Source organism: Henckelia pumila, chromosome 1 (genome assembly GCF_033568475.1).
Source record: "Henckelia pumila isolate YLH828 chromosome 1, ASM3356847v2, whole genome shotgun sequence".
Taxonomy (NCBI): Eukaryota; Viridiplantae; Streptophyta; class Magnoliopsida; order Lamiales; family Gesneriaceae; genus Henckelia; species Henckelia pumila.
The window spans coordinates 396,398-424,371 of NC_133120.1; the positions used below are offsets into that span (position 1 = coordinate 396,398).

The 27,974-nt window shown below is 36.2% G+C and overlaps 4 protein-coding genes across 4 annotated transcripts; 2 read left to right on the forward strand and 2 right to left on the reverse strand.

Moving 5' to 3' along the window:
• The first annotated feature begins 9,528 nt into the window (after positions 1 to 9,528).
• Positions 9,529 to 11,379, forward strand: LOC140875108 (ethylene-responsive transcription factor ERF113). The gene is made up of 2 exons (XM_073278653.1): positions 9,529 to 9,844; positions 10,588 to 11,379. The coding sequence occupies exons 1-2, from the start codon at positions 9,754 to 9,756 to the stop codon at positions 11,175 to 11,177; spliced, it is 681 nt and encodes a 226-aa protein (XP_073134754.1). The 5' UTR covers positions 9,529 to 9,753; the 3' UTR covers positions 11,178 to 11,379.
• A 5,323-nt stretch (positions 11,380 to 16,702) lies between these two features.
• Positions 16,703 to 20,106, forward strand: LOC140874574 (uncharacterized). The gene is made up of 7 exons (XM_073277879.1): positions 16,703 to 16,994; positions 17,294 to 17,465; positions 17,550 to 17,599; positions 18,083 to 18,383; positions 19,097 to 19,285; positions 19,358 to 19,540; positions 19,629 to 20,106. The coding sequence occupies exons 1-7, from the start codon at positions 16,807 to 16,809 to the stop codon at positions 19,872 to 19,874; spliced, it is 1,329 nt and encodes a 442-aa protein (XP_073133980.1). The 5' UTR covers positions 16,703 to 16,806; the 3' UTR covers positions 19,875 to 20,106.
• A 962-nt stretch (positions 20,107 to 21,068) lies between these two features.
• On the reverse strand, positions 21,069 to 21,998 carry LOC140874575 (uncharacterized protein At4g14100). The gene is made up of 2 exons (XM_073277880.1): positions 21,409 to 21,998; positions 21,069 to 21,317 (listed from the first exon to the last, which is right to left on the reverse strand). The coding sequence occupies exons 1-2, from the start codon at positions 21,881 to 21,883 to the stop codon at positions 21,172 to 21,174; spliced, it is 621 nt and encodes a 206-aa protein (XP_073133981.1). The 5' UTR covers positions 21,884 to 21,998; the 3' UTR covers positions 21,069 to 21,171.
• A 349-nt stretch (positions 21,999 to 22,347) lies between these two features.
• LOC140874573 (uncharacterized) lies at positions 22,348 to 27,762 on the reverse strand. Its single transcript, XM_073277878.1, has 4 exons — positions 26,410 to 27,762; positions 24,634 to 25,205; positions 24,337 to 24,556; positions 22,348 to 23,783 (listed from the first exon to the last, which is right to left on the reverse strand). The coding sequence occupies exons 1-4, from the start codon at positions 27,655 to 27,657 to the stop codon at positions 22,431 to 22,433; spliced, it is 3,393 nt and encodes a 1,130-aa protein (XP_073133979.1). The 5' UTR covers positions 27,658 to 27,762; the 3' UTR covers positions 22,348 to 22,430.
• Positions 27,763 to 27,974: the final 212 nt, after the last annotated feature.

Genomic DNA, 27,974 nt, shown 5'->3' on the forward strand with positions numbered 1-27,974 from the left:
GATTATGCCCTGAAATTGGTTAATTACTAACCCTTAATCATGTTTAACTTGGTATTATCTTAAAATGGAATTTGGGTTACTACAAAGGCCAAGACGAAGTGCTCACTCAAATCATCAATGAGGACTTCGAGCACTACCCAAAGAGTGAGATGCAAAGAGAACGACGATCATTGAATCCAACAAAGGTGACATTGCCTCATGTGTTCTTGATCAACTTCATGGGACCTTAAAGACCCATGAACTAGAGTTATTCACAAGAAAAGAGATAAAGAAGGAAGATGAAAAGTTCAAAGCAAAGGGTATAGCCTTATCAAGACAAGTTGAAGAAGAAGATGATGATGATATGGTGCTCATCGCAAGGAAATTCAAAAAATTTATACGAGAAAATAAATTCAAAAAGGAGAAGAAACCGAAGAAGGAAGTGACATACTACAACTGTTAACAACAAGAGCATTATGCAAATGAATGTCATCTTAAGAAGAAAGTTGACAAAGAGAAAAAGAAGGCACTCATAGCAACGTGGAGCGACAGTGACGACAACGACGATGAGGAAGCCAACATCTGTCTCATGGCTAAGGATGATAACATCGTCTCTGACGACGATGTTGAGGAGCTGTTGTCTCGGGCTGAAAAGTATATTAACATGGAAGAAGCCAAGAAGCCAAAAAGAGGGATGGCTCAAAGAGAAGGAGGTAACGACCGAGGAGTGAAAGGAGGACATTCGGGTAGCTGGGGTGATCATTTGGGGAGGCTATCCTCGTATGCCCCTCAAAAGGTGGCCCGAGAGAGAGCAATGAATGTTTGTAAGGAGGAGACTTGGGAAGTGCCTCGAAAGGTGGCAAATAGATATTGCACCTTTCACAAAGAAGGAACTCATGACATGAGTGAATGCTGGAGGCTCGGTACCAATCAAAAGAGGCCAGGGCCAACAGAGATGAAGCAGACGGAGAAAAGATCTCGGGTCCCCTTGGATCTCATGATCTGCCTCCTATATCCCAACGAATCCCAATGACCAGAAGGCCAAAGAGTCAACCCCCCAAAGGGCTGGAAATCATTCGGGGTACAGGCCATCTTGGGGGGGGGGGGTGATTAATATGATTTCTTGAGGATCTACAGACGAAAACTCCAACTAGGCTCGGAAAACATGAGGGCGAAGGGAGATCTTGAATAAGGGTGGGATCGGATCGGGACCCGTCCTGTAACTCCCTAACCTGATTCCCGTCTCGATAAGAATTGGAATATTTTTTTCTCCGATCCCGCACCCAAAAAGTGTCGGGACTTGAATGTTCGGGATCTCGTCGGGTCAGGAGAAGATAATCCATTTTTTTAAAAAAACAATCTATGACAATATTTTTTTAAAAAAAATAAATTTATGAATAAACTCAAAAAATTTCTTAGTACATTACAAATAAATTAAAATTTCTTTGTATATAACCATTAAAACTAAAACATCTTCTTAATGCAATACAAATAAACTAAAACAACTACTTGATTATTACAATAAAAACATTTAATTATTAATAATATTAAAAAAAACAAAATAAAAATTTGTAACAATGTTAATATTAAAAAAGATAAATATAAATATAAAAAATAATTATATGGTAGATAATTATAAAACATTAATATTAAAACAAAAAATTATAAAAAAATTCTATTTTTTTAATTAAAAAAATTATTAATATATTCGGGTCGGGTCGGGAATTCCATCGGGTAGAGTTGCCTATCCCGATCCCAAAATTGATCGGGTCGAAAAAAATCCCCACTACTCGGGTCGGAAAAAGTTCGGGACGAAAAAATTCAGGACGTGAACGGGTTGGGAATTTTCTGATTTTTTCCTGCGCTAATCTTGAATATGGAAGCCCGAGAACAGAAAAGTCTGCCTACTATCTCCTTTGGACCCAAGGATTTGGAGGAGGTGCCCATTCCTCACAATGATGCTCTAATGATACAGGTAGAGGTGTCAAAATGGGCTAAGCCCGTCGGGTTGGCCCGTCCCGCCATACAAAATAGGTGGATTGGGTTGACAATTTTTCAACCCGCCTAAAAGGTGGGCCGGCCCACACCACCCCGTCTAATGGTGGGTTGCGGGACAGCCCACCAAAACCCGTCAATTTACACGTAAGTTCGTCGGGTTGGCCCGTCCTGCCACTTAAAATAGGTGGATTGGGTTGAGGTTTTCCCAACCGGTCTTAAAGGTGGGCCGCCCCGCCCCGCCCCGCCCCGCCTAATGGTGGGTTGCGATGGGCTGTGAGCTGGCCCGCCTCGCTAGCCCATTTTGACACCTTTAGATACAGGCTCGGGTAGCAAATTATTATGTAGGGAGGGTATTCGTAGACACAGGCAGTTCTGTCAACGTCATTTTCCAATGGACCTTTGAACAGATGGACTTGCAAGGGTATGAGTTGATCCCTGTCAAGATGGAACTATACGGATTTGCGGGACACACTATCCAGCCCTAAGGGGAGATGTTGTTGCCCTTGACATTGTGATCGAGAGACTTGAAGAAAACGGTGATGACTCTGTTCACTGTCGTGGAGGCCCCATCATCATATAACATCATTTTGGGGAGACCAGCAATGGGTGCCCTCATGGCGGTAGCCTTATCACCAGAAGGTAAAATTCCTTATGGGCGACAGGGTAGGAGAGGTCAGAGGAGACCAGTCTTCCTCCAGGAAGTACTACATCAAAACAGTGAGATCTGATAGCAAGCGAGTCCGGAAGGAGGAGGGGAGGTTGGGCCAAGAGGGAAGATCTGTGTGTAGTATGGAGGAAATGAAGGAAGAGTAGAAAGAGGTGGCGGTGGTACCCGGGAAATTGGGGAAGGTCACTGAGGTTGCCTGGGATTTGGAACCTGAGCTAGGTGCAGAACTGGAAACTTGCTTCGTCCGGAATGCTGATGTTTTTGCCTGGTCTGCAGTGGAACTGGCTGGGGTTCCTGCTGATTAACACGGCTTGGCTTAGGGGAACTTTTGGAGCTAAGGCCGAGTTTATATCCCCCGGAAGTATCTCGGAGCACTCTCTTGGGGTTGTTACATTTGCTAATACAAAAGTGAAGTGCCCTAAGCCGTTTAAATTCTTTAATATGTGTACTTTGAGTGACAATTTTTTGGAGGTTGTAAAAAGCATTGGGTGTTTTCTGGTGGTGGGACGAAGCAATTTATTTTAAAAGAAAAGTTGGGAAGATTGAAAGCTCCTCTAAAAAAGTTGAATAATGTTGAATTCGGTCATATCTCCTCACGTGCTCGGAAAGCAAGAGAGGATATATGTGCTATCCAAAATCATATTTTGAATGGTGGTATTATGGAGGACGGTTATAGCAATACAAGGAAAAAAACTGGAAAAATCTTGGAGGCAGAGAGCCTATTTCTTGCACAGAAACTTAGAGGTGACTATATTCGGCAAGGTGATAGATTCACCAAGTTCTTCTATGATATCATCCGGAGAAATCAAGCTCATAATTCTATTACGTGCATTCGGAATTGTGATGGAGTGGTCGTGGAGGATCCTAACTTGATTGCGAGTGTGTTTGTAAGTCACTTTAGCAATCTACTGGTAACTGCTGGTCAAAGGATGAATACTGATACGGTGTCCTTGGAGTGTGGCCAAAAAGTTGCGATTGATTCCCATTTGGATCTTATAGCCCCGGTGACTATGGAGGAAGTAAAAGAAGCATTCTTTGACATTGATATTGAAAAAGCCCTTGGACCAGATGGATTTGGATATTTATTCTTTAGAAAATGTTGGGATTGGATTGACATTGATGTCTTTGAAGCTATTGAGGAGTTCTTCAAAAATAGTAAACTCCTTAAACAATGGAATCATGCTTCAATTGCCTTAGTACCGAAAAAAGAAGGGGCGATGGAAGTCCATGAGTATAGGCCAATTTCGTGTTGCTCGGTTTTCTACAAAGCAATTTCAAAAATATTGGCTATGAGGCTTAAAAAGGTAATTGGGACCCTTATTGATCCGGCACAAGCAGCTTTCATTCAGGAAAGATCTCTTGTTGATAATATCCATCTCGCACAATAACTTTTAAGAGCTAGGGTACGCAAGGAAGAACTCTTCAGCCAAGTGCACAATGAAAATTGACCTACAAAAAGCTTATGACATGGTGGATTGTGGGTTCATGAGAGACACTTTGAGCGGGCTGAATTTTCCACTACAGTTCATTGATTGGATTATGGAATGTGTCACTACTACTTCGTATTCTATAGCTATTGAGGGACACCTTCATGGCTTTTTCATGGGGAAACATGGTCTGAGACAAGGAGATCCACTATCACCATTACTTTTCACGTTGTGTCTTGAGGTGCTATCCCGCATGATTCGACTTATGGCCAGCAACCCAATCTTCAAATACCATCCGAGGTGCATGCGACTCTGTATCACACACTTGGCCTATGCAGATGACTTGTTATTATTTACTCGGGTTGATCACCGTAGCATTTCATTGATGTTCAATTGTTAAGCGGCTTGGAGACACATCGGGAGTGATAATTAACTTGGCAAAATCGAATATTTTCTTGGCGGGTGTGGATACCGATGAGAAAGAGTTTATTCTTGGATCCTTGGATATTAATGAAGGAGTATTGCCAATCCGGTATCTTGGAATCCCACTTTATTCTTTTCGATTGAGGGCCTCGGATTTTGTAATTCTACTTGATGCTATCAGAAGGAAGATTACTTCTTGGCCCTCTCATACACTCTCCTATGCGGGTAAATTGGAGCTAGTTCGGTCGGTGCTACAAGGGGTTGAATGTTTTTGACTTTCTATCCTACCTATTGCGGAGTATATCATGGAGGAGATCCAGAGGCTGTGTCGGAAGTTTGTTTGGCCATGTAAACGAACACCGATTGCTTGGGAGAGTGCTTGTAAAACAAAAGAATATGGAGGTCTGGGAATTAAAAATCTGTCAATTTGGAATAAAGCATTACTTGCAAAAACCCTTTGAAAAATCCACTTGAAAAAAGATAGTCTTTGGATCAAATGGATCAACGAGGAATTCTCGAACCATGGAGATGTGTGGAATTGAGAGTGGAAGAAGGACCTATCGACCTTGGTCAAAAAGATATTAGATATCCGGGATGACATCGTGAATAGGATGGGGTCGGTAGATGGGGCTATACATGAAATGGAGAAATGGTTTGCAACACGTATGAGCTTGAACAAGGCATATGCCTTCTTCATTGGAAGTGATGGCAAGTGGCCCTGGAAACCTCTAGTGTGGAAATCCTATGTTCTACCAAAGCATAGAATCATTCTATGGCTTCTAGCCCATGGGAAACTACTCACCCGGGATAGACTGGGGTTCGTGGACAACAAAACTTGTCCATTATGCAAGAATTTGGATGAATCAAATGCACATTTATTTTTTCGTTGTAGGGTGTCCAGCGGATTATGGAACCGAGTTCGAGAGTGGCTTGGCATGAAGAAGATCATGAGTTCACAACATTCTATCTTGCAAGCATATAGGAGGCAGTACAGGGGATCTTCGAAAATAGCAAAGAAGAGATTGGTGGCATTAGCAGCATCTGTGTACCAGGTGTGGACGGCACGTAACAGAGCAGCGTTTGAGGACATTAGCCCAGTAATAGATGAAATGTTCTATAGAGTCCAGATTTTAGTATTTAGTTGTATTCTTTATGTACCTCAAATAGACTGTGATTGATTACGGCCTCTTTGAGGATGTTGTCTATTTGAGCCTGTATATCTCCCGGGGATGCCCAGTGTATCTTGTATTTTTTACTCTCTTTTAATGAAGCTATTTTCATTATAAAAAAAGGAGCAAGTTCAAGAACTTCTCCGGGCCGGTCATATCAGAGAAGTGCAGTTCCCAACTTGGATGTCCAACGTGGTGCTTGTGCCCAAGTCTACCGGGAAATGGCGCATGTGTATAAATTTCCAGGATTTGAGTAAGGCTTGCCCAAAAGATTGCTACCCTATACCTCGGATCGATCAATTGGTGGATTCCACTTTTGGGTATGAGTTGCTCTGTTTTACAGATGCCTATCAGGGATATCACCAAATTCCTTTAGCCCGAGAGGACCAGGATAAGGTAAGCTTTGTTACCTTTGGAGGAACTTTTTATTATGTGGTTATGTCATTTGGTTTGAAAAATACACGAGCCACATACCAGTGAATGATGGACACTTGTTTCAAAACTAGCTAGAGAGCTATCTCATTAAAGAATATTACTGTCAATTTGAAATATTTAATAAAAATAAGTATACATTATTCCGCTTATTTAGTTTCTGGGGTTTGGGTGGGGTTGGAGTCATGTGCAATCGTGCTTAAAAATTCAAATTCCTCCAGTTTGTTAAATATTATACAAATATAAATTGTTGAAAATTGATGGCACAATCACATTATTGATGGGAAAAGTACATGTGAATGTGATACTTTATTTTAAAAATATGAGTGCCTCGTATTAACAATTTTTGGTGATGATCATCGTCCATTATTAATTTGGTGAAGAAATGTCAATATTAAATGTAATACATGTGTTTAAGTAATTAATAATCCACTAATTATGAGTATTATAAGTCCTAATTTTATTATACATATATAGAACAAATTAAATAAGACAAAAAATCCTATGAGACGGTCTCAAAGGTTATTTTTTTGAAATGGATCTCTTATATGGGTTATCCATTAAAAAATATTACATTTTATGCCAAAAATATTATTTATTATTATAAATATGGGTAGGGTTGACCCGTTTCATGGATGAGACCGTCTCACATGAGTGCTATTTATTAAATAATGTATTCTATAAATTAGAATATGATGATATGTATGTATAGTTAGGCATGTGAGACGGTCCCACGCGTTAATTTTGTAAGACAGATATTTTTTATGCCAAAAATATTACTTTTGATTGTAAATATGAATATGATTGACCGCTCTCACAAATAAAAATTCATGAGCTCGTCTCACAAAATACCTACTTAGTAAAGGCAGTAGAGGATGGAGAGTGACATGATCCACAGTTTTGTACGTTCACTGAATGTGAAAAGTGGATGCATGCGTATATATTATATGATTCCCCAATTAATTGGCCATCAAAGTCAAGGCATGTTCGTTCAATTATTGGATCGGAGCTGGAATGTTTGACAATATCTCCCATTCCCCATTAATCCAATCATTTTCACACACACAGACACACACAAGCATGAGCTACTAGTAAGTATATATAATTGATTGATTAAACACATATTGGAGAAAAGCCTAAGTGTTCATTTTTTTAATATATATAATCAATTGCATGTGGATTAAGATGTTTTTTTTAAAAAAAATAAAATAGAATTATGGCGATTGATACATAGTAATGTTAAGATTACGTACTTAATCAACCATATATATCCATTATTTTTTAGAATAAATTAAATATGAATCATGTCACTAACTGATTACTTGACAATATATCCATGCAAATTATATACACACACTCGATTCGTTTCTTGATTTATCAACTAACGGATCGATCGGAACGTACATCTTTCAATACCTTTTCATTTGTTTTGTGTATAGGGAAATCCACACACATAAAAGAAATTAAAGATCGTAACTAATTAATTAAAGCGGAATGGCGGTGGTGATTAGTTGGATGGGCACATTCATTCAACAAAACTCAATTGGATGTGATCGATTAATAATTAGTTTTGTCTTTGGTGGCCACGCCTTGTATAAAATATCATCTTAAACATATGATCTCGAATTTATGTTTGTTTCTGTGCTTTTTGGTCCAATCAATATACATATATGGTTATGTGATCTAATAATTATTTATGGGTTCAAACGATTTACTCAATTGATTGTTGGGTTTCGATGGTGTGCAGATTTGAAATTGTTTTAAAAAACTTTTAAAATTATACTTATTCAACCATCAATATAATTATTTAAAACTCACTATCTTTTAAAACGAATAATCAATTCTATGGCCGTATGAAATATCTCAAATATGTATTTTTTAATGCAAATGATCGTTGAATCATTTCATCTATCTTGACTCATCGTGACTCTCAAAATAATATTTTAATAATTTTGTCTTGGAAGAATTTCTTTCTAGCTCACAACTCTATTATCAGTTCTCCTATTTTAATTTAATATATAGACCTAATTCACTAACATACAAAAGAAAGAAAATAGATTAATATTACTTGTGTGAGATGTGCACACAACAAAAAATTGAGAATGAAAATTTAGAAATACCTTGAACGAAGTAAAATAAGGAACTACTGAGATTATAGTTGTACGTGTTTGTTATAAAATTTTATTCCCAATTACTTTATTTTTTCACCATTTTTCTGTAATTAACTAAAATTACATGGATATATTATAATAATTTTACAAAAATAATATGGCCTTTCTTAAGATGGGCCTTGTGTGGTTGACCGGCCTCCCGTCCACAAGGCGGCCCCTAGATAATGAAGATAATGTATGTATTAAGAGAATGTTTGAGTAAACTTTTTAAAAATAGTTTATAAGCTTTTAGAACTTAAAAATTATTTTAGGATTTTAATTATAAGCTGTTAAGATTTATTTTAAAAATAAGTTGTTAAAGTGTTTGGATAACTTATTTTAGACAACTTAAATATGTTGATATGTTTGGTCTTATAAGATATTTTTTTGTGAAAATTACCAAAAAAATGTATAATGTTACGAAGATAATGCAACAAGTTTTACATATACAAAAATAGTTTTAGAATGAACCTATATTAAAAAAATAAAACTATTTTATATTTTAATTCAAAAAATTTTATGTTATTAGGATTATTAATTAATATGTAATGAGTGTAGGATATGATGAGGATTTATGAAAATATGCAAGTATATTTTGTAGAGATAAAATGTTAAAATAAGATCTTTTTTTTTTAAAAAAAGTAAGGTTACTCTTACTTGTTTTAAAATAGCTTATAAGTTATCAAACAACTTATTTTGACCGTTTATAAGTTTTTTGAAAAAAATTTACCAAATAAATTTTAATTTTAATCGTTTAAAAGCTCCAAAACGATTATAAGTTCAATCAGACAATCTATTTGATGAAGATTTTAAAAAAAATGGAAATTATTGATGAAGAAGAGGAAAGAGATGAAAATAGAAATTGAAATTGAAAACATATAGTAACAATTTATGGTTGATGAGTTTTGAATAATAGTTTAGATTTGGTTAAACTTATTCAATTTTAAACTTAATTTCTTATGGTAATGATATTGATATTTTGTTAAATATAATGGATGATGTATGGATTACAAAATATATGGGCAATTTTTATTTAAAATGTGTTTGGACTAATAAAAAATGAGATTTGAAATTAATGGAATTGAAATTCATTTTAGTGTTTGACAAGAATTTAAAATATAATCGTGAAAATTGATAATATAGATTTTGAATAAATGATATTTTGTAAAATTATGTCAGTTTGAGTTTGACTCGGACCATAAAAAATGAAATCATTTCAGTCAAGGGTTACAACGAGTTGGATTGGGTTGATCCGAGAACACACACATATATATTTATATGAAACTAACTAATGAAAAGCCACCTACTCAAACAAAAATTCCTTCACCAAAACTAGCTAGCTACGTATATATATAGTCTATAGATAGAGAGATAGCTAGAGCACCGTATAAAATAAATTAAAGTCCGTGTCTCGATCACCACCGCAATTCTTTCTGTGTCTCCCCATCAAACACAATCTAACACAAGGAAGATCAGTTGAATTAAGGTTGGCAATTAATTAGATACATATGGAAAGAGATCACTTCCTATACACGGAAGCATCGGCTGAAAAAATTATTGCAGCTGCCGCTACTCCTCAAACTAACCAAGATCATCAAGGTATATACATATATATATATACATATATATATATATATATATATATATATGACGACTCTTAAGTTAGCTTCTAATTCGGGGTGTGTGTGTGTGTGTTTTTTTTTTTGTCTTGTTTTGTTTCAAAATAATTAATATTTAATCACGTGCTAATCCAGGAAATGATTTCTTGCTCCTTTAATTTTCAGTATCGTAATTCTAATTGCAGATAGTTATACGTCTACTTTTTAGATCGATAGATTTATAGATAAAATGGTCGATGTGTGTGCATTTATATGTAGTGTGAAGTGAAAGTAAATTGTTGAAGGATATGATTGATTATTCGGAAGAAATTAAAGCCAAGTTCATTGTATATAGATAGAGTTTCTTTCCGTAAAGTATCATCTCACTAGCTCATGACTCTTTAATTTCTAGCTAGATCTCAATTTTTGGACATACGCACGCTTAACGTAACAAAATGATATATATATCAAGTGTGATACGTACAATTAACGGATCGATCACATCTGATTACTTGATCATATTAATTATTATAATATCAATATCAATGGAATGTGTGTGTGTGTGTGTGTACGATGTATGTAGCTACCTAGGGAGATGCGTGATCTTTTCTTTCTGCACCTACCGGCCATTGTTGAAATTGTGCCAGTTGCCACATCAAGGCATGCATATATATATATATATATATTGTTGATGATATAATTGATTCAATAAACGATTTATTTTGTGTTAATTATATGACGAAGGAAATGTGAGGAAACATTACAGAGGAGTTAGGCAAAGGCCATGGGGCAAATGGGCTGCAGAAATACGGGATCCACAAAAGGCAGCCCGTGTATGGTTAGGCACATTTGACACAGCAGAGGATGCTGCTCTTGCATACGATGATGCTGCCCTCAAGTTCAAAGGAACCAAGGCCAAACTCAACTTCCCCGAGCGTGTTCAGCCCAAATTAGCTGCTACTCGGCCTCCTCTTCCTGCAGCTCACTCAATATCATCAATTACTAATATTCAATCTGATCAACATCTACCTAGTTATTCTGATCCGTTGTTGCACAACACTTTTCCAGGGCTTCAACAATATGCACATTTGTTATCCAGTAATGATGCTCAATTCCCTTACGATGATCTTTACAATAAGAGTCAAGTTGGGTCATCATTTCATGATTACTATTCTTCTACCTCACACCACCCAACGTCCAGCAGTTCAGTAACGCCACCACAACAGCAGTGCGATGATCAAGATTTTGCTTATAACATTTATTCCGGTCATGAGTTCGGGGGCAGCTATAATTATGGCAACCATGATTTCGACTCTAGTGGCCCCAAAACATGATGATCATAAGTACTATTTATATATATATATATGTATATATTCGATCGTTTGGAATTAAGCTGGTCATATCATATATCATTTTGTATGTACTCCATCGGTTCAAAACTCTAAAGCTTGTTTTGTATCTCATACCCCGGTCAGAATGCATCAGTTATAAGTTATTTGTTAAATGAATGAAAGTATTAAGTGGTTGTTTTGTATACTTTTTTGGCTGAGGATACACACACACATATATATGTATAAGACGTCACATCAGTCGGTGCTCATATATATATACATATATATGTGCATCGATTGTTGTGACGTCTTATATATAGATGAATACCACGTCAGCCGGTGTCGACAGTGGTTGCCCAAGAAATAGAAAAAAAATATTAAGTTCGATATTTTTTCTGTTTAAATTGGATGTGCTTAATCACCACAATTAATTTATCTCCACTAGCTGGATTAATAACCTAGAATTAGTTTATAATATCGAATTATATATGGCCATGGCACGCACCTTCTAGTTACATACATGAATGTGCAAACTATAAAGGCATATATATATATATATATATATATATATATATATAATTGACATGAATATACTAAATGCTAAACTAAAAAAACGTGAATATATAATAGAAACAATACAACGAGAGTAAACGATAAAACAAACAAGAAATAGTAAGGAAACTTTAAAGCAAAACGAGGCATATAGCTAAGTATAGTTTCCTAAAAACAGATTCGTCGCTTCCACAAGATGCTCGAGGATCAATACAGACGTCAGTTTCCCAGGATACAACGATTGAACCCGTAACAAACTAAGGACAAATTCACTACTCCGACGAACGCGAATCGTATCTTCACTTTATCACCAAAACTTAACGGAGGTTAAATGTAAGAGAATACTTAAATGAGATCTTGAATATCTTTTTGTGTGTGTGGATTGAAAAAATGAACACAATATTTATCGGCTTCAAAAGAACACACCAAAAGACAATTAATTAATTCAAGAATGTGAATAGCCAAAAGTCTCAAATTAACTCAAGAATGTGGAGAGCCAAAGAACACTCACATTCATCAACCATAAATTTCATTCAAAAATTTAAACTTTCATTCAAAAATTTAATTGAAAACAAATTTCCAACAAGTAATAAGGCGTAGCCAAATGAAAAGTTTGGCCAAATTGTGGAAGAGATCATGAGAGCGAGGTCTGTGTGCTTTATTTTTAATGCGAAGGGGCCTACAAATGATAAGAATATTACTATTGTCAAAGCATGTGTATCGATCTCAACAAAGATTTGCATCCATCCAAATTAAAGGACACTCTCAACTTGCGTGGAATCATTTAATTAATTCGAATATGTATAGAAAACGAGCAACCATCGGCTTAAATTTAAGAACTAATTATATATATATATATATATACAAATTTTTTTTTTACAAATGATGAAATTAATTTTACGGCCTTATATAATTGAAATTCATGTCATGCCGTAATTATCATATTTCTCGTGTCGCTTAATTAGCGTGCGTGCCATGGGCCATGAACTAGGGGATCACGCGAGTATAGAAAAGAAAAAGGCTGGGATCGATGGTTCGGATTGAGTAGGAGATGAAGAATTTTTAATTATTTTAAGCTTCTAGCTCTCTTCAAATTTATCTATTTACCATTTGTTTCATATATCGCACATGCAATTAGCTATGAAGTATATGAATTAATATACATCCCATTTTATTTCCTTTCTATACAGAACATCCATCCATTTTCAAATCTCATGCACTTTTATAGTAGTTAGTTAAATTACTAAAATATTAGATAGGAATTATTCTCCACCCCATTATGCATTCGTACGGGTGTTTGTTTTGTTGTGGAAGGAAAATAAATGACATTCGATAGAATTTTAAAACTCTCAACAGATGCTCGATCTGTTGTTGCTTCGATTCTGAACAGAAGATAAAAATAACAACTACTTATGAGAATTATTACGAATATGATCATTATGACACTAATGAATTCGGATGGTTTATGATTTCACTATTTTAATCACGGGCACAAGATGTGGATGTGATTTGTTGACCTTGAAGCTCACCATTTTTAAAGAGTTCAATTGCGGTTAGAGGCTTACGTTAAGCTTTATCTATGTGTGTATTGTTGGAGAATTTGGGTTTGACATTAGAAAAATTAATCGAATGTTAATTTCTAGTGATCATTTGAAGAATTTTAATGATTAAATTGATGTTTGTAGCTCGTAATCATGCTTTTTGATGAAGTTTAATTATATTAAATTGAATAAAATGTGATACCCTTGAAATTACTTTAATCCGAACCCGTCCATTATGGGTTTACGAGGGTTGGCCCAATTATGAGATTATTATTATTAGGTAAGGTCCAACCCAATTTTCTACCTGACAGGTCTTGTCATGACCTGAGCTGCTGTTAATGGGCCGACCCGAGCTGGGGCATAATAGGTTGGGCATACTTTTCTAGTTCAAGTGGGACTCAGATACATTGAAGATAAGTTTGACCATTTTACAGATATTAATGAGATAGGGATAAACTCAAGGGCGGTCCAATGAATGAAGAGTCCTATTCCAGGACATGTTATAGTTCGACTAGGTAACTTACTCTATTTACTCCTATAAATACATGTATTGTTATGGTTGTGTTCATTCATCAATACTCACTCTCACTTTTACACTCACGCACTCATATTATTTTGTTTTCGCATTCATCATACTCTCTGTCTTCAAGAAACTGACTTAAGTATCGGAGAGGTCACACCAAAAACACCTTCGGCGCTCCCCTGACCTAGTTGTACATGGTGGGCATAGAAGTTGGCACGGTTGATGAACAGCATAGCAAAACTATATATATATATATAAAATTTTGGTATCTCAGCGTCACTCGACGACCAAAAAAAAAAAATTATAATTCACTAGCTGTTCAAAGTTATAAATGGTGTGTTTGGGAAGAGTTGATCAATAAGATATATATTAAAGAAGTGAACATGACAGAAACATGGTATTGTGTTCTCCCTCGTATCATTGCGCATACCAACCAAAACGTAGGCAAGAATCGAAAAACAAGAAGTGTGATGCTGATGCAAAAACAAAAAAGAGGACATGTAGATGTAATGCATAAGAATTAAAATGAAAAAAAATGAAAAAACGTCGCTTGACAAACCATCAAAGCCCACACTTGTATTGGAAAAAAAAGCAAAAAAATAAAAAAAATAAAAAAAAGAAGCCCAATCCAAATTCTTCTTGGCCTACTTGGCTAAGTTGATTCTCTAGAGAGGAAAAAAGAATTTTCTTTTTTACTGCAATTAAAATCTTGATCTAAATTTGAAAGATATGAAGTAACTGTCCATACTACAAACGAGTTTTGAACATGAACTCGAGATATACTTATCTCGAGCAGAAAAATTAAATTATCATACCGTAACTAATTTAATGTTATATTAAGTATAAAGGAAAATTTTGGTGTGTTGTCATGCGTTGGTATGCCCCTAGTTTTTGTCATTTGATAAGTATTTAATTACATAAATATCAAATTTAATATTTTTTTGTTCTTTGATAGATATTTATATACGAAAATATCATTTTCGTATTTTATTTCACCATTTATTTTTCATTTTTTTCGTTGAATATAGACTACACAAGCATGAAACGCGTGTATTCGAGTACTTGTTAACATTAAAATTTCATTCGTTCATAATTCATGCTACTCTAAAAGTTGGTTCTTGATAGTGATATTATATATTATTTTCTAAATTATGGCAATATTATTTTTGAGCTTAAAGAAAAGTAAAATTATGTATAAAAATATGGATTTCAAAATATAAAAACAATTTTTTTGGTTATAAATTAGTTTATATCGTGTTTTTAAGATTTAATTTAACATTATACATATTTTGTACAAAATTGATACAACCTAACATCTCAATAAACAAATTATGAAAAAATCTTGATAAAATTATATCCATAATTTTATACTACATTCATGTTAGTTCATATATATCCTTATATAGTTTGAAATCAACTAGGAAAAAGTCACTAATTATAGACAATTATATATATATATATATATATATATATATATATATATATATATATATATATATATATTTATATAGTTTGAAATCAACCAGAAAAAAGTCGCTATTTAAAAATGATTTTTTAAGCAATATTTAAAAATGATTTGATAATAGATTTTGGCGGTGCTTACTTGCTAGCTAGGATAAACTTATGATTATACTATAATACTATTAATCTTATGTTTACCATTTTTAGGGTCCATAAATCTCATTCATACTTACCCAATGTAAACAGTAAATTCTAAAACTCGATGATTTATTACAAACAACAAGTATGATAAATAATCATTTTTAACTAATATTATTTCCAATTTAGAAAAATTACATTAATACTCTTAATTTTCCAAAAATAATATATGAAAATCCCATTTAAAAAAATTATAAAATACGACTAAAAAATCAAACAATTTAAGAAATTATTTAATTCATTTCATTTGATTTTTTTTAAAATCATTATTCATGGAATTTTTTATTCAATTTTTATAATTTTTTTGAACAAAATAACTAATATTTATAAAAATAATTTTGGTGGATTAAAAATGGCAATCTCGATTTTAAAAATACCGAAAAAAAGATTATATGCTATAGGCAAAATTATAGCTTATCAATTAATCATAATTTCAGTTATAAAATTGGTCAATCAAAGTAAACATACTATTAGTTATCCATAATTATTTTACATCCTATAAATTATTTTAATAATTTCATTATAATTTATTCACATATAATCACTAGGGCTGAAAAAATTTCTTAAAACCCCGACCATCCCGAATATCATCTCATTTTCGTCCCAAAAAATCCCAACCCAAATTGTCTGAAATGTTATGAATAGAATTATTTTTAAAATTTTTTTTAAAGATTTTTGGGGGTTTTTTTTTTAAAAAAAATTTGAACATGAAAAAACTATTAGGACATCATCTCCATATCGGACGAGATCTCGAATATTTGAATCTCAAGATTCTCAACATATGTCGAGTATAAAATGGGGAGAAAATATTGATCTTATCGGAACGAGAAGTATGAGGGCCATGGGAAGAATCTCTGCAAACATCTCACCCTAATAATCACATCACATTAAATAAAAGTAACATTGTCAATGTGTTATGATTAGAGATGAATTTATTGTTCTTAATGAATATGACAAAACTTCCTGTCGATAGTTTCACCAATAAAAATTGATAAGACGGATCAACTCAAATCATATTTATAATAATAAAAAAATAATTTTGATCTAAAAGTTCAAACTTTTTTCTCACAAAATTTAACCATCTTACAAAATTTTTTGTGCATATCATTATTATTATTTTTTTATCATAAAACACAAATGAAACGATTTCACGACCCCTCGACGGTCCTACCAACCAACGTCAGTACTATTGAGTTAGTTCAAAGTTCAAATTACCCTTGGTCACCGTCAACAGCCAGCCAGGTCAACATTGAACAACCCCTCCCCTCGTGTGTTGTTTAGGTTAAGTTAGATTGCATAAATAAACTGATTTCTCCTCCTTCTCCTTCTCCTGAATTTGAACAACAATCAATCGCCAATGGCTTCCATTCCCAAGCTCAAATCAACCCCAGTCCATGATTTTATTCGCGAGACCAGATCTTCACAGCACCCCATCATTTGCTCTGTTCATCTCCGCGACCGAATCCCTGCTTCTGATCTCGTAGTATTTTCATCTTCTAACTTCAGCATGCGCTTCAACAACCCCATTCGAGGTCCCTCTTTGATGTAAGCTTAATATTCTTGCGATTCATTCTTGTTTATGCGTGTAAATGGTTGATCTTTAATATGTTGATTCTTTCCCCAAAATTCCGTAAATTAGCTGTTTTCTTTGTCCTCCTTTCTTCTTCTTCTTTTTTTTTTTTTTTTTTTGTGTATCTGCATCTAGCTATTGGACTATGAAGGGATGTGTTAACTTTTACGATGATGTCGATGCATGCTCTCTGGAATTTGAATTCCATAAAATTGGCCTGTCTTTGCATTTCCATATCAATCTGCTGCTTGCTAATTTACTACTTATGAGTCAGCGTCAAATGCTCAAGAATTGATGGGAATGGAAGCAGTGCCAAGAAAACCAGTCTTCATGATCTTTATGAGAAGGAAGGACAGAGCCCATGGTATGATAATCTATGCCGTCCTGTTACGGATCTTATCCCATTGATCCAAAGTGGTGTCAGGGGCGTAACCAGCAATCCAGCGGTAAATTACCCCTTCCCTTTTTTGTGTCTTCTTCTTCTTCTTGCTTTTCACTGACAAAACAACTTTTGCTATGTACAATCGCAGATCTTCCAGAAAGCAATATCAACATCAAGTGCGTATAATGATCAGTTCAGGTAATTGTGGTGATCTAATTTTTGTATTTTTCAAGTACTGCAATATTAGCTGAGTTCCTGGAATGTATATGTTTTCGTCTCTGTACTTGTTTAAGAGTGGCCAATACATTTAGGGGAAGGGGAAATTGAGTGTCTATCTAACAGTTTCTCCATGTACATGCAAGGCTTGTTTTTCGACTTTGTGACATGGTGCCTACCCTGAATAAGTGGTAGCTGTATTGTCAAATAAAACTTCAGGTTCTAAAACTTATTTTCAAATCTGAACTCTAGCTTAAGAGCATAAACGTAATGGCATTTAGCAGGATTCACAGGGAAAAATACCTAATCAAACTTCAATAGGTGACCTAACACAATTGACTGTTATTATTGGAGATTTTTGTCAATTTCATGATGATTCTCCTATCTCGAGAAGTTAACTCTGATTTTTTGATTTCCAGTGAGAGACTTAGCTTAGCACACATAATTAATGAGTTTGGTTTGCAGGGAGCTTGTTCAATCTGGAAAAGACATAGAAAGTGCATACTGGGAACTTGTGGTGAAAGATATCCAAGATGCATGCAAACTGTTTGAGTCAATTTATGATCAAACAGATGGGGGTGATGGATATGTCTCTGTCGAAGTTTCACCCAGGCTTGCTGACGATTCTGAGAACACAATACAGGCTGCTAAATGGCTTCATCAATGGGTTGATCGTCCTAATGTCTATATAAAAATTCCTGCTACAGCTGCGTGTATCCCTTCCATCAAGGAAGTCATTGCACAAGGAATAAGTGTTAACGTGACAGTAAGATCATTCTTTGCATCCCTTTATTGGACTAAATGACTGATAAAGCCTTTTTGGAACTTTTGCTGGATATATGAAGTTTTTGGGACACTAACATGCCGCAAAATGATGCAGTATTCATATGTCGTGCTGCTACTGCGGATGCAGACACATTTACTTGATTTCATTCCTTTGACGAGGCTAAATTTCGTGCCTTTCTATGAAAACATGAAACAAATTTCTATTTTATAAAATAATTATTTTAATAACTCTTGATTAAACTATTTTAAAAATTAAGAAATAGAATATAAACATTAAAACTTTTATGTGGAAGGACGTATATCTTAATAAATTAAATTCTTTGACTTGTTTGGATAGACAAAGTTCAAGTGAATTTCAAATGCACTTTATATTAAGTTAAGCAATTTTAATAGTAATTCCAATGGATTTCAAATGCGCCCAATATAGGTATCATTTAAAATACGTTCCTCAAATCCTTTCCCAAATCAAATTACTTCCTCCAAATCAGATCTATCAATGCTAGTTCAACCTTAGAGGATACATATATCAGATACTAAAGATAATTAGACTTGAAGTTGTGAAGGGGTGTAGGAAATGTAATTCAACAAATTCAACCTTGACAATTAGATAAGTAATAGATTATAGATAGTAATGAATATCGAGACCTGTATATTAGTCTTAGATGCTGATATTGATCATGTTGACATGTGCAGCTGATATTCTCGCTTGCTAGATATGAAGCAGTGATTGATGCTTACCTGGACGGTCTTGAGGCGTCTGGGCTCCGCGATCTTTCCCGAGTCACAAGTGTTGCTTCTTTCTTTGTTAGTCGAGTTGATACCCTGGTTGACAAGATGCTGGAGAAAATTGGAACACCGGAGGCACTTGATCTCAGGGGGAAGGTAATCCACACTATTTCAAGTATGAAAGTCACTTGGATCCTATGTCATGGAGTATATTATTTTATTTGACAGGCTGCGAATGCTCAAGCAACTCTTGCTTACCAGCTGTACCAAAAGAAATTCTCTGGTCCAAGATGGGACTCTCTGGCGAAGAAAGGAGCCAAAAAGCAGAGGCTTCTGTGGGCCTCAACTAGTGTTAAGAATCCAGCTTACCCAGACACTCTATATGTGGCTCCTCTCATTGGACCAGACACAGTCAGCCATCTTATCCTTTTATTCTGTCTGCTTGAAAGAGGGTATCATTTTTGTCTTCATTTGATATTTAAGTGCTTATTAATTATAGGTGTCCACCATGCCTGATCAAGCACTCCAAGCATTTATTCATCATGGTTCTGTGGCAAGGACAATCGACTCTAACGTGTCGGAAGCTGAAGCTATATATAGTACCCTCGAGAAGTTGGGAATCGACTGGGGATATGTTGGTTCGCAGCTTGAGCTGGAAGGAGTGGATGCTTTTAAGAAGAGCTTTGATAGCTTGCTTGACAGCCTGCAAGAGAAAGCAAATTCTCTAAAACTAGTCAGTCTCTGAATCCGTTTGGTTTCGGAAGCGTTGTGTTATGTACTGAATAAAGTGAGGCTTGCGGTTGGAATTGTTGAAGTGTTGTCATGTGTAAAAAACTGTTTCCCGAGAACATATTGCAGTATTCTGTGTGAGACTGATATTTTGATTTAAGGTAATTATTTTCTTAAAATGTCAAAATATTTGTAGAATGGTTGGTATGTATATCTGGGTTGATCATCAAATTAATGGTCAGTTTCTACTGTCATTAGTGATTTCCATGTTCTGATTATAATTGTAATGAATAAATCCTCCCTTTATCCATTACAAAAGACAGAAAAGGAAGGGGGAGACATTTCCCAGTTCTAGGATTTGAAAATTTGCCCTCGCCCCTTCCTGTCCAATGGGTCTAGAAATAAAGACTACAAAAGCATGAATCCTCAAATTCCACGACATCGCACAACAGTTGCAGTAGAGATGCATTAAAACTTATCGAGCAGCAGGGTCTTACGAATTGACATGCACAGGAAGTCCTAGTAGTAGTGGGCGGAAAGTTGTATCTTTCGTAAATCGTTTAGAGAATGCATCATATTCTCATTTAGGTAATTCATATCATGCTTAATCATTATTATCCAAGTCTTTTTTGTTGTCCTCATTTAGACAATTGTCCTTATCATTTCATGCGTATCTCCCTCAATATACTCTTTTCAGGGTTCACACAAAGTACCATTGTGATTAGTTTTTTTTTTTTAAATTAAAAAAAATGGTTATGTTTTGTGACATTGAAGCTGTAATCTATGTTTGATGGACGACGTGGTTTTTAAATCGTGTGTCCCTCATGATTTGATCAAAAACATTTATCGGTTATTCTCTCATACATAAAAAAAATATACATACTCCAACTCTTTCAAAATATATATGCATAATGATTTATATGTATGATTAAAAAGTAATCAATTATAAAACAACTATCTTTGGGTCCTAAACTATACAAGCACACGGGTAAAGGTACGAGTTGGAATATAACAACTATCTTTGGATAGTATATTATGGTATTATTTGAAAGAACTTCTAAGAACACTTTTCAGCTTTTTAAAATTTTGTTAAGGAAAAATTGAAAAGTGCTTTCTAAAAGCTCTACAATATATAATATAATACAAGCTAACGGATAAAGGCATGAGTTATAATGTTGAAACTTAACCTTTGAGATGATGGAAAATATCATGAAAGATAATAAGAGGATATTACTAAAACGGGGAATATAAATATTCATCAAAACACAACGATTATTCAGTTAAAACCTGCACGCTGCTTTGCTTATTCATCATCATATTGCCTTGGCTCGCAAATTGCTAAATACCCTTGAGACCTTGACATGAGATGTGGCCTTGTCAAAACAGTAAACAGGAGCCTGCCATTCACTGTCCTCGAGCACAGCTCCAACTTCAAACGTCATCACATGGATCGACCTCCCTGCAATCCCAGCCAAAGAAATTCAATGGACCAATCGAGTTCTTATACTACTCAGAGTTTTTTTTTTTAAAAAAAAAAAAAAAAAAAATACCGGTGTAATAGACCCAATGGACGGGCCTCTTAGTGACGACATCCTCATAGTACCATATAAAAGCAATCTTTTGCCACACGTTGCAGAGGAAACCGTCGATCTGCTGCTGGCCGAGATAAACGGCTCCATCGAGCCAATTGGGGCGGAGAATTCCGACTTCAAGCTGAGAGGAGCGGCATTGTTTGGTGGAATCCCTGGTGTAGAGGAATGAGGTGCCGTTATTCCACTCCAGGTCGTATAAGAGCTGGCCTAACTGATCCTGAATAATGTTGAAGTTGCGGCCGTTAGGCCAGTCGTACCAGAGGTCGATGATGCTGAGTGAGCCGCTGTAGTTGACGAAGAGAATGGAGTGGAATTGGAGCGGCCATGGTGTGGGCTTTGGAGACTCCGCTGCTATAACTGAATTGGTGGCGGTAACAGCCGATTTTAACAGCAGCAGCAGCAGCAGGAGATGGTAGGCATAGGAAAAATACATTTTGGAGATGAGACGAGATGATCGATGGTATCACGAAAGGATGCGATAGTTTCTGGCTAGATATTAATAATTTATGTCTACGTCAACACCACAGTGGAGCATTTGACATTTCGTGAGTGGGTTAATATTTTGAAACTAGTAATGAATTTTTATGGGGAAAAGTTAAAAGTTTCGACTTTCTTCTACGCAGACAAGCTTGAGGTTCATTCACTTACAAAATTAACTTCATCATATCACTAAATATCAAATAGTTTATAACACCAAGCATCATTTCTTTTTCCCAACTTCTTATCATCAAATTATGTCATTTCACGTACACATCCACCAACCAAAAGTCTAAACCCATCCACACGAAATGGCCTCTGCCAATAGAAGAAACAAGCACTATCGTTGTAGTTTGTGGTCAGAAAAGAAAGACGGTAATCCCTCAATCGTGTCGAATAAATTAAACATTAACACAAGTATAACCTCGAACTTGCGAATCTCTCACTTAAAAAATTTTTGTGCCATATTGTACACAAAGGAAAAGTATGTTATTATAGGCACTCTATATATACTTCAACCCCGACACATACTGTCGTTTGGATATTAGATACTGAGACAAGGAATATATCACTCCCAGAAGCCCTAAAATCTTTATCTTCATAATATCCGTTATTATGACTGACGGTAGGTTGAGTGGTATCGTGAGCAGTGGCTTTGCATCAGCCTGTTTTGTGTAGCTCCAAACAAAACGATTGAAAAGGATGTGACTGGGGAATGTTAAAATAAGCAAAGCCAGATTCTTGACAGCAAAAATCCAATCCGGCCCTCCAATATTAACACTCCATCCCGCATTTCCATGCCACACATCTTCCCAAATGCTGTACAATGAAGTCAAAACCAAGTATGTCGAGATGGCCACTGTAACAGGGAAGTACCTCTGCTTGTCCCCAAATCCCGCAAAGAAATCCGAGTCCTGGTTAAGCAGAAGCAGGATTGGTGCCAAGAAGAATATAGCACGATTTGAGCCACCTGTGAGATGTACATTTAAGATCAAGCATATGGCAAAGCACATTATAGTAGCAACATTACCGACTGCAGGCATCCAGGCCCCTTCTGCAGCCATCCTCTTAATGGTAAATATTGGCACCGTAGAAGCTCTTCGTTGCTGCATGAATCGCAATTTTGGAGGAACACTAGCAGAACTACTTTGGCCAGACTGGCTATGCCGAAGTCCACCCTTTTCAGTGATTTTTTCCCGCATAAGAGAAGCCAGCTCAAACTTTATTTCAAGTGCTATGAGCATGAAGATGGCTGCATATAGACCAAGAAGAGATGTCCTTGCACCCTCAACAGCCAGCAACATAGCAACATTGTTGTCTTCCTCTGTCATGTCTACAATTTCACTTGCTCCAAGGATGATCTTGCTGATTCTAACCTGGCCCTCCAATAGATATGTCACTGGAAAAAGGGCCACAATAAGTGCAAATACCCAAGGCAGAAGCTTTGTGCTTGAGGCAGAAGGTAAATGAGTGAAGACCACAAATACAGAAGTGCATATCATAGTAACAATTATAAGGGAATGCAGTATAGCTGCCTGTAGGAAGTACTCGGCAGATATATATATTCCGAGAGCAATTCCCACAGCAATGGAGTAAAATGTCCTAAACTCAACAATGTAGTTGATCGGAATTATGGAGGTGATGGCCGCGAGAGTCAGTACAATTGCAGCAATTAGCAACCATGACGGCCAGGTAGGTTTCAAGGCCGTGAAACCATATATAGAGATATCATCACCCGACTGACGGGCTGCTCTAATTAAATCTGAGTGATAAGTCCAGGAGACCGGAATCGGGGGCTGCATCAGGATAAACAAGAGACCAGTTGCTACAACCAACACCAAGCATCTCTTAGCCGACTTCAAGAAAAGGGGAAAAATAACAGTCGTTAGCAGTTGGTTATGATAAAAGTCAATTGAATGTGCACTCACGGAAATAAACAGGATTTCCACGTGAGTAGACGTAACACAAACAACACAATCTCATATTCAGTATAAAATAAAACCATTACTTAGGGCAACCGCTGAGAGGAAATGTGATGCTAAGCATTGCTAGCGAAATAAAATATATCTGAGCACAGAATTCAAAGCACGGAAATAAAAAATATTAAATCTTCCCATGCAATATCAGCGTTAACAAACCCACATAAAATTAAAGTCAGCAGAAGTTCAAATCATTTTCAGAGGGTTGTCCTAATAATGATGCTTATTGCTGTTGTTAAATCTAGCGGTGATAGCCTCTTTGTGAACAGTAACGAAGAGAGAGAACCAAAGATTAATGAAGAGAGAAAACCAAATTGATGGAATCACCTCAACAATTAAGCAAATAACAAGGGTAAATGATTATCAATGTCGAGCAAAACAGCACATGAGGTATTACAAGTCCACCAACAACGAAAATAGCGAACGATACCATGACATGTGAAAAGTGCAGAGCAACAATCGGCACACAAGCTAATCCAGTCAAAAGAATGCAGGAGCCTATAAGCAAACCATCGGATGGAGGCCTCCCATTCCACCACTGAAGGGCTTCAAAGATTGTTTCACGGCAGAACCAGACAGATAAAGAAATGACACCTGCATGAGCGTAACCCTGCCACAGTTTCATCTTTGAAGTAGTTTTCAATTTCTCCCTGAAATATAATGAGAAAAATGAAGTCGAAGACAATAAAAAGTTAACATAAAAATTTAAAATAAGGCTGGTTTGTACTTGTAAAGCAACAGTGGAGGAGAGATTGCTAATAAAAGAACAGCTGAGACCCAAACAACACTCCTTGAGGCCATAAAAAGCATAGATAGCTTTGAGGAATATAAGCAAATAAGCATCCAAACTGCCTTTGATCTGATTCTGCCATCCATAAAAAGTCTCCTCACAATTGCCAAACCCACGCAAGTAGTCATGGCAACCATATAACTTGGATACATAACATCGTCATCCATCCCATAGTAGTACGCATTTGAGTAGTTAAAAAAATTATTTTCAATATGACACAGTAATACTGCGTGGCTGATCAATCCAGCTTCAGTCAGGAAACGAAGTTTTGATGGAAGCATGGCTAAACCAGGAACAACCATTGCCAGGATTACACTGCCAACAATAAGCTTACAGAAGGATTTCAATGACATGCCTGCTATCCAAATATTGAGGTCCCAATAGTTATGAATCACAAACCACATCACCATCAAGCTCCCCAGCACAACAAAAGCAGAGTAGGATGACAATCTTTTCTTCGTGAAAAAGTGAGCCAGATAAAATCCAGCCACAGATGGAAGTGGGAGGAACTGCAAGAGAGAGGGCATTAATTTTTTTTTATAAGAAAAGAGATTATATGTATATATATATATATATATATATAATATCATGTAATAATTACAAAAAGTATCCTGAAGCCCTTAAAACTCAAATCATATCAACAATATATTAAGCCCCAATATCTGACTAAGTCTAGAATCAGTCTAATTTCGTTAGGTGTCATGGTCGTGTAGACGTGTACCTTCATGGCTTATTGACATTGTACTGAAGGATGATTTGAATTCTAGTTAATGAAGTCTGGTTTTTTCTCAAAAAAAAAAAACATAGCAAACTCTTTATAATTCCTAATCCACATAGAAGCCCGCAACTTGATATTTTCCCAACACATTTCTCCTGATTCCTCTACTTCTTCGAAGATTCTCTTGTTCCTTTCCAGCCAAACATGCCAGCATATACCAGCAGAGGGCATTAAACTTCACACTATATTATTTCTCTTCAGTTTACAGTACTCAAACTAAAACTTTACGTAGACAAAACAACAAATAGATGGTTAATAGATGGATTATACACCGGGTGGATTGACAACAATTTGGTATCAGAATAAGACTATTGCTTCAGGAAATATGTAGCCTAAACCGTCAATCTGTAAAAGTCCAAAGTTTCTTTTGGTCATGTTTGCTGAAACAAATCTGGATCATATTAAAAACTACACTAGCCAGTAATAGTTGTGAGAATCAAGATCTGGAAAGTGCAAATGGTAGAATTGTGTTGGAACTATCCAAAAGAAAAAGAATTTTGGCTGATGTTGTGAACTGTAATACAAATAAAAGTAAAACAAAAACATATAAAATATGTGTTCTTGCTTGAGCAACACGACATATGATCACTAACTATAGTACAGCCTGGTATAAATTATAATGCAAACATCGACAGGTAACACCACATGAACAATCCCCACCTCATCAACACTTGTATGTTATATAGTTGCCCAACGGATTATACAAGTTGAATTAATCATGCAAGCCATAATTCATGAGTTCGGTGAATTTATCAAATCACTTGAAATTATCATATTTGTGAGTATATATAGGACGGAGGGTAGAAACTTTTCAATTGGTGACAAATTTTCGTCAAAAACTTAGAATTCAAAATTCACAAAACTGCAAAAGTAAGCTAACCAGTTATCAAAGGATTGGATAATAGTAACTAGCACTGGATATGTATACAGCGTACCAGAATAGGAAATCCCACAACTATTGCCCCAGAAGCACTGACAATTATGGCCAAAGCAGTAAAGAGCAGAGAGCTGAAAGCATCCGAAATCATACCAACAGCATATGCAGCAGCAGCACCTGCTCCCCCAAGCATTGTAATGGTAACCAAAAGATAATTCAGTGGCGGTGGGACATGAATATACCGCCCAAATGAGGGGAAAACAACCCTAACCTCCACACACACAACCACAACGACCAGCGCCAATGCACCATTGACAAACCTAATACTGTGCAATTGGCTATCTTTCTTAGTAACCCACCAGAGCGCCCCTCTTGTGGAGGCGTAAAGCTGAAACAGAAATGGAATGAAGAAAAGAAGAAAAACATCGCAAACAGCAGCACTGGAAGAAAAAATTACAGAATAGTGGGAGGCTAGGTGAAACAGAGACGGGAAGAACAAAAGATTCAAAGTGTGCACACAACTCTCGAGCTGCCCAAGGATAAAAATGTCATGGGGCATCTCACCCCCATGGTAACCAACTTGTTGCTTAACTTTGAAGGAAGATACCCGAGGAATTGAGTAAAGCCAATAGAAAATGCAATTAAAAACCATAAGATAGTACGCGGCATTAATCAAACCCACGGCGGAAACGGTTGCCCACGTGAACAGCACGGAGGCAATGAGTGGAGCACAGGCAAATAACAGGCGTTCAAGAGCGAGCACAATAGTGGGATATTCAATTTGAATCCACTTGAACTGAAGTGAAACCCAAACCCCGATCAAGAAATTAGCCAATGCACAAGTAATGGCAGCGAGGAGAGCGAGAGGCACGTGACTGAAGGAGTAATAGAGAGCTGAGCTGAAGAAGAAAGCTATCTGTGCGGCGATGAGGGAGAACCAGACGGCAAAGAAGGAACCTGATTTGAAGTTTAGAGAATCAAGAATGTAGGCAATCATTAACCCCAGCAAGAGGATAGCAACCACTGGTGTGCCACCGAGGTCGAGGAGGAAGGTGGCTGAAGGAACCAGGGAAACGGCGATCCTAGCGTTGTGGACAAAGGAAGAAGAGAAGAATCTAGAGTTGCTGGAGGAGGAAGTGGCGCGGCGGCTGCTGTTACTTCCGGCATAAGAGGAGGTGGAACCAGGGGTAGAATTAGGGTTTGGATCGGCGTTGTAGGACGATGAAGAAGTGGGGAAAGAGGGTGCGCTCGCGGAGGAGGATATGTAAGGGCGAAAGGCCCGCGGCTGGAGCTCAGGCGGCAGCATAATCGCAGGCGGCGGTGTTTGATTTTCGAGATCGGGATCGAAGTGAGCAATGAGTCGAGGAGAGGTCCGGTAAGGGATTTGGATTAACGCTAAGCGACCCGAATTGTGTGTGTTTCTTTTTTACGTGTAAAAATTTGTAATATTATTAATCACGAGGAATTATTTTTTATTAAATCAATATCAATAGGCGGAGTGGTAAATAAAATGTAAATACACTAAGACTTCGTTTGGTAAAAATGATAGAATAAGTAAATAATATGTGAGTTGGTGGATTATTTTATTGATATGTATAGATAATTATTACAAATAATAAAAAT

What these genes read in the sequence shown, in the direction of transcription:
- LOC140875108 (XM_073278653.1), top strand. Translation starts at nt 9,754, where the DNA reads ATGGAAAGAGATCACTTCCTATACACGGAAGCATCGGCTGAAAAAATT. An exon ending in AACTAACCAAGATCATCAAG is followed by an intron (nt 9,845 to 10,587) that starts GTATATACATAT and finishes TATATGACGAAG; the next exon opens with GAAATGTGAGGAAACATTAC.
- LOC140874575 (XM_073277880.1), bottom strand. Translation starts at nt 21,883, where the DNA reads ATGTATTTTTCCTATGCCTACCATCTCCTGCTGCTGCTGCTGCTGTTA. An exon ending in CCATTGGGTCTATTACACCG is followed by an intron (nt 21,318 to 21,408) that starts GTATTTTTTTTT and finishes CTGGGATTGCAG; the next exon opens with GGAGGTCGATCCATGTGATG.
- LOC140874574 (XM_073277879.1), top strand. Translation starts at nt 16,807, where the DNA reads ATGGCTTCCATTCCCAAGCTCAAATCAACCCCAGTCCATGATTTTATT. An exon ending in ATTCGAGGTCCCTCTTTGAT is followed by an intron (nt 16,995 to 17,293) that starts GTAAGCTTAATA and finishes CTTATGAGTCAG; the next exon opens with CGTCAAATGCTCAAGAATTG. An exon ending in GCGTATAATGATCAGTTCAG is followed by an intron (nt 17,600 to 18,082) that starts GTAATTGTGGTG and finishes TTTGGTTTGCAG; the next exon opens with GGAGCTTGTTCAATCTGGAA.
- LOC140874573 (XM_073277878.1), bottom strand. Translation starts at nt 27,657, where the DNA reads ATGCTGCCGCCTGAGCTCCAGCCGCGGGCCTTTCGCCCTTACATATCC. An exon ending in TTGTGGGATTTCCTATTCTG is followed by an intron (nt 25,206 to 26,409) that starts GTACGCTGTATA and finishes TCTCTCTTGCAG; the next exon opens with TTCCTCCCACTTCCATCTGT. An exon ending in CCTCCACTGTTGCTTTACAA is followed by an intron (nt 24,557 to 24,633) that starts GTACAAACCAGC and finishes ATTATATTTCAG; the next exon opens with GGAGAAATTGAAAACTACTT.